The following is a 10,540-nucleotide window of genomic DNA, read 5'->3' as shown; positions in this document are numbered from 1 at the left end:
CATGATGTGGTATAAAAAGGTTTAGCTCAAAAGACTAATGCCTTGAGCATCCAATATGATTTTTGCACGACTGGGGCCACCGTAGCCAGGCCATACGCCCATTATTCAACGAATTTTTGGTGGAAAGGGCTGTTGGCGCGTATTAAACCCTTTTTTTTAACCTATGGTTCTTAGCCATAAATAACCTGGCCTGCAAAAACTACCATTTATGATGGAACCAAGCGCAGTTCGCGGCGTTTCTGTAGGCTCACTGTCCCGGTGTTGTTGCTCTTTCACTTTCGTTTCAGTCCATTGAACCACGAAAACATGGCACGCTCCTCCAAGGGGAGCTTGCACCTTTGGTTCGTCGTAACACTGATGACATCACGTGTGACTCTGGGTGAGGGAAGCGACCAAGACCTCGACCAAAGCACGGTAGATCTCAGCTCCGAGACCAAACACTGGGGTGTCGAACCGGGGGACACCGCCCCCTCCTTCCGAGTCCCGACCCTGGACGGGGAGCTCAGCTATTCCCCGGGGGCTTTGCACGGCGCTCTGATTATCCACGCGTTCACACACAAGTCAGGGTTTCTAGAGTGCCTGTGGAACAATGAGTCCTCCCTATCCGCCCTGGTCCTAGACCTCCCGGACAGCACGCAGGTCCTGTTCCTGTCGCTGGACGACTCGGCCGTTGATGACGCGCTGTGGATGAGGAGGCAGGTGCAGCGAGCGGCCCTGCAGCACGGGTAACAACAAGTCAAATACCTACACCGGCTTGAAGTGACTCAGAAAACTCCCCACGCTCCGATTGCACCTGTTAATAGGATGTTGACCTCGACAGGAGAGAAGAGGTGCTGTCCAGGCTGCACTTCTCACCCGTCCCGGTGTTCGCCCTGGGAAACTGGATCCCCGCGGTACTCTACAGCTGGGTCTGCACGAGGCCCAGATGTGGCCTGGCTCAGGCTGCCTTCACCAGCGAGGGTGGGTGGGCAATGTCGACCCAGAGCATGATGAAGCAGCGACAATACAGTACAGTCAAATCAGGGCTTAACACCTTTCCACAGGTGGATTTAAGAATTGACTCTATTCTTTTACCTTCTAATACTTTTACTGCCTTTTAGTGAGGGTGCCATGTTTATGGTAATGCACCATACACAGATATATACGAGGATGGAGGGGTTTCTTCAATGGCCTATGTTCCCTAAGGAACTTAAAGGCCTAACTAACCATATGTGCATAACATACACATTTAACAAAAGGCTTAGAGTAAAATGTATTTGCCTTTATTAATAAAACTTAAAGTTGTTTATTTTCACAGGCTGGAAGATGCCGCTGATCGTGAAACGCCTGGATGCCAGATACGATTGGCTGGACAACTGGGATCACGGGTCGTACCACCTGGTGGACGCAGGAGAGGGGTGTGAGCCCTCGGACCGCGTGGCCGGCCGCGTGGCCTGGGTCTCTGAGGGGAACTGCTCCTTCTTTACCAAGGTGTGGGGCCCATCCTCTGAACACCATGGAGCCCCCTAACAGCCCGTCTGCTGACCTCCTGACCCCCTGACCTGTTGACCTCCTGACCCCCTGACCTGTTGACCTCCTGACCCTCTGACCAGCTGTCCTCCTGACCTTCTGACCTCTTGTCTGCTGACCTGTTGCCCTCTTGACCCCCTGATCTCCTGACCTGCTGTCCTCCTGACCTTATGACCTCCTGTCTGCTGACCTTCTGACCAGTTGACCTTCTGACCCCTGACCCTGTGTGTGTCTCCGTGAGGTCAGGTGCAGAGCATGGCCCAGTCCAACGCCTCTGGGGTCCTGGTGTGGGCCTCGGAAGGCCAGCCCCTGCAGAACATGAACTGCCAGGGGGAGGAGGAGTGTTCCACCAAGCTGCCCGACGTCCCAGCCTCCATGGTCCACCGGGAGGGGTCCGTGATCGAGGCTTTAGGGTAGGGGGTCACTCTCAGCCCCCCAGAGCAAACAAATGGGGTTAGGGTCAGACTGGGGCCCCGTCCACACGAAGCCGATTTCATGGCGAAACCGCAAAGGTCTTGTATGGTTCGGCCTTCTGTCCACACGAAGCCGGCGAAACCGCTGACCGAAACCGCAAACTTCTGAAACCACCCTCGGAGGTGGTTTCAAATCTACCCGGTTTCGTTTTGGATTCGTGTGGACGCCTGAAACCGACTGAAACCGTAAACCATGACGTCATCGCCACACCCCTCGACCCTCTAGCCAATGACTGTTAAGCCCGCGGAGTCTCAGAACTCACAACAACAAAGATGATGGCGGACTACAGGCTTGTAATCGTTCAGCAGATCTGCAGCAGATCATGTCCCTTGTTGGGTTGCTAAGCCATTATTTATTGAGACTGTTGACTGACTGTTTGTTTGTGTAGTTAGTGGTTCAGGGGGCAGCCTTTATGCGCATGCTCGCCTCTTCTTCTTATTTAATTTCTTCTGGATTTCTGTAGCAGAAGCAGCGCCCCTTATGGGCCTGGCATGTATACTACAGCGTTTCTACAGATCTACCCGGTTTCGCTTGACTCTGTCTTTACGGAGATACTCCGAAACCGGATAGATCGAAACCGGAACGGTTTCGCCCGTTTCAGCTTTGTGTGGACGGGGCCTGGGAGACTATGGATTTTATATTACCAAGCGTAATTAATTTGTTATGTGAACATTTTTGTAGGATTTTGCATATTTAGATTTTAAAATTGGCTTATTGGTCATTTCCATTTCTACAATTCTGCACACATTGATCCTGTTTTTACCTTTTAGATAGGATGATCACTAAAATGGAGGTGACTACAGTTTCAGTGTGGCTTCGTAAAGAAGTCACACTGTCACATCTTTTAACCATATTAACCATATTTTAACCTCTGACGTCTCTCTCCTCCTCTAGACTCGGACAAGTGGTCAACGTCTCCTTCCAGGGCACGCCGTCTCCGCTTATCTTCATCGCCATCGATCAGCAGGGGGCGCTGTCGGAGATGGGCGGGTTCCTCTATCCCTCTTTTAGCTTCCTCAACTGGCAGGCCCAATGGTAATGTAACCCGAGTGGTGTTTACACCTCCACAGTCACCAGAGGCCAAACACTGTTGTGAGCAAACCAGCGGCATGTGGTTCAGGAGGAAGAGCAGGTTGGCTGGTAACCGGAGGGTTGCTAGTTAGTGTCGAGGTGTCCCTGAGCGCGGCACCTCACCCTGACTGATCCTGACGAGCTGGCTCTCGCCTTGCGCGGTTGACTCCGCTGTCGGTGTGTGAATGTGTGCATGAATGGGTGAATGTTAGGCAATACCGTAAAGCTCTTTGAGTGGCCAACGGTTAGAAAAGCGCGGTATAGATGCAGTCCATTTTACCATTATGATTATACCTCCATGGTCATGATAGGCCGAGCAAACAATGTTGTGCTGCTGTTACCCGCTAGGTTTGAGTTCTCTGAGGATCTGCGTACCCGGCTCCTGGCCCCGGCCCAGGTGGTCCCGGTCTTCGACAGGGTCGTGATGCACGGACACAAGGGGGCCGTCGCTACAGTGGAGATATCGCCAGGTACCTTTGTCGGTTTCGGAGACGCTAGGGTCTATCACTATATCGTTGCCTGTAGTGATATCCATTCAAAGGTGGACGGTTGGAAGGTCCTTTTTAATTACTGCTATTTGTTTTATACTTAGTGTTGTAGAGTTGGATACTTACATCTGACCACTAGGGGTAGTTTTGCTATTGCTGTATGAAGTATCCTACCGCTAGCTATCCTGAGCTAGCCTGTCGATGTACCGTTGCTCTGCACGAGAGCCAGGTTTTTGGGTTTTCAATAAATAAGTAAAAAGAAACGTCTGGGTCAGTCTGGTTAATGTTAGTATAACCAATATACTACATTGAGGGTATTGTAAAATACGAAAAAAAACGATCTGATGCAAAGTTTTTACATTGCGTCATCGGCATCCAGAAAGTACGCTGCATTGCGCTTTAACAACCATAATACTCCTCTCCCTCCCGACGGCCCGCCCCCCAGACATGCTGCTCTCGGACACCCTGGAGCTGGACGCGGCGCTGTCCTGCCCGGGCCGCCGGGACATGAGCTGCGCCCACTGGGACCACACGGTGCAGCTGCTGGTGTGCTGCGACCCACTGGGCCCCTACTGCAACGTGGAGCTGGGCCGTTGGATCAGCGCCTTCCGCAGGTAACCTCCAGCCAGAACCTAAAGATCTCCTATTATACTACTTTTCTGGTCTTCATTTCTTATTAATGACTCCTACAGAGCAACCTGACACGAATCACAGCACAAAAAACGATGTCGATTTTTCGGGAAACTCTTCCTCTCATCCGGGCGCTTTCAGCATTCTCCGTCAACACTCGGCTTCGTCCTTCTCCGCCCCCTCGCCCTCCCTCCTGCCAACCCCGGTCCGTTGTGATTGGTTGCCTTCCGGAAGAGCATGTTGCAGCATTACCGTACAAGGAAAATCCGGAATGTTCTACGTAGATAAATCCCGGAAATTTGAACAAGTGAATGGCGACCGGCGTCCCTAGTGTTTAGCGCTCTGCACCGCCGCCCCAGACGGTCAGCAGGGAACACGACTAAATGCATGTACGTCATTATTTGACACTTTAGTATGGTTAAACATGACTATGAATCATTTTAACAATGTTTATAGGTCATAAAAGTCGAAAAAACATAATAGGTGCTCTTTAATCACGATACAACCAAAACTTGGCCATGTCACTAAAGGTGAGATGACGTTACAGACCTTTTACGTAAGCACGGCAATAAGGTCCCCACATTGGCACTTTTTCCAATGTGTGTAACAATGTCCACACAATGTTAGCCCGGTCCCCATGTGGTAAGAAAAAAATCATGCCAATATGTGTTACAATGGTCCCCAAATTGAACCAAATCCTGGATGCCAATATGTTTAACAATGTTCTTCAATATCGATATAGCCTTTCATTTACATTTAGTAGATGCTTTTATCCGTGCGACTTACAACCATTAATACACACATTCACACACCAACGGCGGAGTCAACCACACACATCGACAGCCCGCCCGTTTGGAGCAGTGAGGGTGAGGCGTCTTGCTCAGGGACACCTCGCCACTCTGGGATCAAACTAGCAACCTTCAAGTTACAAGCCAACCCGTTCTACCTCCTCAATAAGCCAATGAATTTCCTTCAGTAAGGCTCATCCTCTGAGTGACGCTGGGTCTGTCCTGTGATTGGACAGGGGGACCGGCCGCTGGCTGACGGACGTATCCCCCCTCACCCCCCTGCTGGGCGCGGGTCGCTGCACCTTCACCATGAAGCACCCCTGGTGGGCCATGCCCTGGGTGGTCTCCCTCAACCTGCGCTTCAGGCCCCCCCAGAGCCCAGGTACCCACCGCTGCCACGGCGACGACTGACCATGGCGACGACTGACCATGGGACAAACAGATGATAGTATTATTTAATTTATACTTGTATTAAGGCTGGGCGATGAATCGAATTTCGATCTCGATTTCGGTTTTAGCGTCAAACGATCACAAAACTAACATAATCAAGTTTTTTATTATTATTATCATTATTTTTTTTCTTAAATGTTTTATAGAAAGTGCAAAGTGTTTTTGGGAGAAACATGCTGAATAAATACATCATGTTTTCAAACTCAAAAATAATAGTTTGATTAATCGTGATTTCAATCTTGACCAAAATAATCGTGATTATGATTTTTCCATAATCGAGCAGCCCTAACTTGTACACTCTATCTGTCTGTCTGTCTGTCTGTCTGTCTGTCTGTCTGTCTGTCTGTCTGTGTCTGTCTGTCTGTCTGTGTCTGTCTGTCTGTCTGTCTCTTTCTCTCTCTATATCTCTGTCTCTTTCTCTCCCTACTTTATTGAAGATTAGATGAATGTTAGTCATGAATTACATTTTCAACAGCAAACACGAGATGCCGTTAATGGAAAAGTACCAACCATAATACTTATTCATAAATCAATAGTTTCCTGAAACCTTTCACTTTCAGTGCTTTCTAATCCATTGTGTGTGTACTGGCTTCATGTTATTTTGCTGCTGCTGGAGATGTAAACACTGGTTCTTTTTATTTTTCAGTTACTGGGGAGGGGGGAGAGCAGAGCTTCCCCTTCTGGGTGATGCCCTTATATGGTGGCAGAGTGTTTGACAAGAACTACAACACGGGTCGCCAGCCAATCACAATCCCCATCCCAGACTCCACGAAGAAGGTTAAAAAAAATCCATTTATATATTATTATTTTTAGTTTTTTGGATGTAAAATCTGTTCCAAGCAACAATTGACTTTGTCTTTTTCTAACCAAGTGTGGGTTGTGTGATTGATGCTTATCTTTACCCTTTATTGTTTATTTAATATGTGTATTTTGTTGTATACAGGGAATGTGTTAACCAAACAATTGTTAGTACTTGTTACACTTGTTTCTCTGAACCCCCTTACTGTACCGACAGCGACATATAGTTGTTTCTCCTTCTTCTGACAAATGTACTTATTGTTAACCGCTTTGGTTGAAAGCGTCTACTAAATGTTCAAAATGTGAATCTAAATGTTGCATATTACACTGATATAAAGCTTGTCCCAGCTCAACTGCCAGTGTACAAACCTGCGTCTTTACGATGAGCGCGATCTGGCCGGCAGGTCCTGCTGTACGCCGTCGTCACCGCCCACGGCAGCGATGACCACCGCTGCGGGGAGTTCTGCGCCACGTCCCACAGCTTCCCCGTCAACGGCATCAACAACAGCCTGGAGTTCGGCGACGCAGGTGAGCGGTGAACAGCCTGGAGGCTCACTGACATGCTCGGGGTCATTCATGGTGGATCGGTTCGCTGATGTTAAATCGTCTCGGATCAATCCGGTCGTCGATGAACTGTCCGATCACAGGCTATATGTCGTCTGTTCCCTACGCTGCCGTCCAATCCGCAGGGCCCCCTGGATTCTAAGGGTTCTAAAGGTTCTAACTGTTCCAACGGTTCTTAGGGTTCTGACGGTTCTAACGGTTCTAACTGTTCTAATGGTCCTAACGGTTCTTAGGGTTCTGACGGTCCTCACTGTTCTAATGGTTCTAACCGTTCTAACAGTCCTAACTGTTCTAATGGTTCTAACGGTCCTAACTGTTCTAATGGTTCTAACGGTTCTAACGGTCCTCACTGTTCTAATGGTTATAACGGTCCTAACTGTTCTAATGGTTCTAACAGTTCTAACGGTCCTAACTGTTCTAATGGTTATAACGGTTCTAATGGTCCTCACTGTTCTAATGGTTATAACGGTCCTAACTGTTCTAATGGTCCTAACGGTTCTTAGGGTTCTGACGGTCCTCACTGTTCTAATGGTTCTAACCGTTCTAACAGTCCTAACTGTTCTAATGGTTCTAACGGTCCTAACTGTTCTAATGGTTCTAATGGTTCTAACGGTCCTAACTGTTCTAATGGTTCTAACAGTTCTAACGCCTCGTGCCCACTGCACCGTCAGTCAACGGACGTGGGAAGGCGTGGCTGACGGATGGGGGAGTAGTCTTTGCAGAGGCATCCGTCAGCCAATCAAATCGCTTCGCCGGGTTCTTCCCGCTTCTTCCTGCTTGTTGCGAGGCAAGATGACCCGCTTTCCCGCTTTCCAGTATCGTCAGAGCCCGAGTCGCGTCACAGTGCTTAAATTTGCATACGCGATCTGATTGGATGACGGAACCGTCGCTGCCGAAAAAGTTGAACAATTTTCAACTTTCTGACGGTGGCGAACGCTCCGACTGAACGGACGGATCCACAATGCATTGCGCGTCCGTCCCCATTCAAAGTCAATGGGCAACGGTCAACTGACGGAGGTAGTGGGCACGGGGCCTAACGGTCCTAACTGTTCTAATGGTTCTAACGGTTCTTAGGGTTCTAACGGTCCTCACTGTTCTAATGGTTCTAACGGTTCTAGCGGTCCTAACTGTTCTAATGGTTCTAACGGTCCTAACTGTTCTAATGGTTCTAACGGTTCTAATGGTCCTCACTGTTCTAATGGTTCTAACCGTTCTAACGGTCCTAACCGTTCTAATAGTCCTCACTGTTCTAACGGTTCTAACAGTCCTCACTGTTCTAATGGTTCTAACGGTTCTAACGGTCCTAACTGTTCTAACGGTTCTAACTGTCCTAACTGTTCTAATGGTTCTAACGGTTCTTAGGGTTCTAGCGGTCCTCACTGTTCTAATGGTTCTAGCGGTCCTCACTGTTCTAATGGTTCTAGCGGTCCTCACTGTTCTAATGGTTCTAGCGGTCCTCACTGTTCTAATGGTTCTAACGGTTCTAGGGGTCCTCACTGTTCTAATGGTTCTAACGGTTCTAGGGGTCCTCACTGTTCTAATGGTTCTAACGGTTCTAGCGGTCCTCACTGTTCTAATGGTTCTAACGGTCCTATCGGTTCTGCCGGTCCTTACGGTTCTCACGGTTCTCACGGTTCTACCGGTTGTGGTTCCAGGCTCCCCGCTGGGCTGCACCCGGCGGGTCCGGGAGGGCGCGGTGCCCAACGAGTACGGCACCTGGCTGTCCGGGCGGGCGGGATGGTGCTGCGGGCTGCCTGTCCGGCCCTGGGTCACGGACGTCACCGGGCAGGTGAGTGGTGAGCTCTGCTGAGCGGGCCCCCCTCCCTCAGAGGCAGCCGAGGGTGAAGGCGAGGGGCTGGGCGGGGGGGGGTCGGCGGGGGTCTGACCCCTTAGGTTCGGAAAAGGCACCGGATTCGAAGCCTGCAATGTCCGCAGCAGTCTACCTGTCTGCTTTATCAAGATGTCCTACCCCCTCTCTACCCTATAGCAGTGGCAAGGGTGTTCGCCTCCCAGCCGAAAAGTACTGGGTTCGAATCCCAATCCGCAGCAGTCTACCTGTCGGCTTTATCACGATGTCCTAATCCCTTACCTACCATTAGCAGAAATATGATATGGTTTTGTATAACCGATATGGAAGTCTAGTGGCTATGGGGTTCGATTCCCAGTCGAAAGGTACTAGGTTCGAATCCCAATGTCCGCAGTCTACATGCATGCATCCTAAAGCCCAGTTCAGACCAAAGATTCACCTTGCAACGGCTTGCAACGAGACGGTTTTAGAACGTTGCAGGGGCGGTGTGAGCGGGTCGTTGCAAGGAGTCGCAAGGAGTTGCAAGGAGTCGCCAGAGATTGAACATGTCAAATCGCAAGGTCCAGTTTTAGAACGCGGCGATTTAACTATTTCTCTTCAGCCAATCACAGCACAGAACAACTTGTACGTCACGGCCTTACTCCGTCCCGGTACCGTACTGTCCACTCCAGCATAAAAAGATCCGATTGAAATATCCGATATCCGGAGAATGACAAAACACAATAACTCTAGCCTACTCTCAAGCAAAATAAAAATAAAACTAATTGCAAACCTAACTAATCGGAAACCTAACTAATCTAACCTAACCTACGCAAATGATGCTGTTGCGGCTCTCAGCTACGCCAGAGCGTTCACAGTTGCTAGGGAAACCACCTAGCGTCGCAGCCCGTTGCAGCCAGTGTGAACGGCCCAGTTTTAGAACGTCGCAGCCCGTCTCGTCGCACGGAGTCGTAAGGAGTTGCGAGTTGCAAGCCGTTGCAAGGTGAATCTTTGGTCTGAACTGGGCTTTATGAGCAAAACACCTGCACCAGCGACGTGCATCTGAATAAGGGCTGCTAGATTATGGAAATAATCATAATAACCATTATTTTGGTCCCTCCCAAATAAGACAAAATGGTCAAAAAGAAAATGTTCAAATCTACAATAATGTACAGATATGTATCCAGCTGTCCTGCACTGTCTATAAAACATTTAATGATTTTTTTTTTATTGTATTAGCTTTGTGATCATTTGACGCTAAAATCGAAATCTCGATCAAAATTCGATCAATCGCCCAGCCCTCCACGGTAATTCGTCCCTGGATGAATGAGACCGGGGGGGTCATTGGATCAATCTCGTCTTAGCTAAACCCTGTGTGTCTCCCCAGCTGGACCTGAGCGGCCAGCTGTCCAACAGGATCCTGTACTACGGCCTGTTCGAGGGCCGGGACCCCAACCCCACTAAGGACCCGGGGTACATCATCATGTCCTCCTTCCTGGTCTTCTACCGATGACCTCAACGCACTGACATTTTTAAATAATATTTTTTTACAAAAAATGCATCAACTTGTGGATTGTTGATTGAATGTGAATTTAAAAACAAGAATTAAAGAAAAGTTTGTACTTTATGTAAGTTATGCTTTGTCCTTAGTTATGTCTGTAAAGTTGGGAAACTCTGAGCCCGCTCACTACAGCTCGGACATGGTTACAAGTAAGTATCGGAGGCTGAGGGGCAGCCCAGAGAAATGGATGCTGCTCCATCACTCTTTTGCTTATTAGTCAATCCTAGAACTGAACCAGGCATTAAATCCCAGATCGAATGCACGCTTATGGGCCTTAAATGTTGTCGTCCGTTGCTGTAATGTCATGATGAATATATGTATTTTTATTTTGATTGTGGGTCCTGTCTTGATGTCCTGTTTTTGATGTCTTGTCCTGACGTCTTGTCTGTGATGTTTGTAAATAGAGCTGCTTTGGATGCAA

The 10,540-nt window shown here is 48.9% G+C and overlaps 1 protein-coding gene across 2 annotated transcripts; it reads left to right on the top strand.

The window, feature by feature from the left end:
* The first annotated feature begins 83 nt into the window (after window positions 1-83).
* On the top strand, window positions 84-10,194 carry si:dkey-256h2.1 (uncharacterized protein LOC337520 homolog). 2 transcript variants are annotated; one of them, XM_060064264.1, is made up of 13 exons: window positions 110-379; window positions 620-725; window positions 821-960; window positions 1,298-1,470; window positions 1,756-1,922; window positions 2,878-3,018; window positions 3,403-3,524; window positions 3,988-4,156; window positions 5,197-5,342; window positions 6,057-6,187; window positions 6,613-6,736; window positions 8,428-8,561; window positions 9,946-10,194. In XM_060064264.1, the coding sequence occupies exons 1-13, from the start codon at window positions 307-309 to the stop codon at window positions 10,069-10,071; spliced, it is 1,752 nt and encodes a 583-aa protein (XP_059920247.1). In that variant the 5' UTR covers window positions 110-306; the 3' UTR covers window positions 10,072-10,194. The 2 variants fall into 2 exon arrangements, with proteins under 2 accessions (XP_059920246.1, XP_059920247.1); XM_060064263.1 differs by having other exon boundaries at window positions 84-725.
* Window positions 10,195-10,540: the final 346 nt, after the last annotated feature.

The sequence above is a fragment of the Gadus macrocephalus genome, chromosome 11, assembly GCF_031168955.1.
Source record: "Gadus macrocephalus chromosome 11, ASM3116895v1".
NCBI classification, from domain to species: Eukaryota; Metazoa; Chordata; class Actinopteri; order Gadiformes; family Gadidae; genus Gadus; species Gadus macrocephalus.
This window is presented reverse-complemented; position numbering and strand designations above follow the sequence as displayed.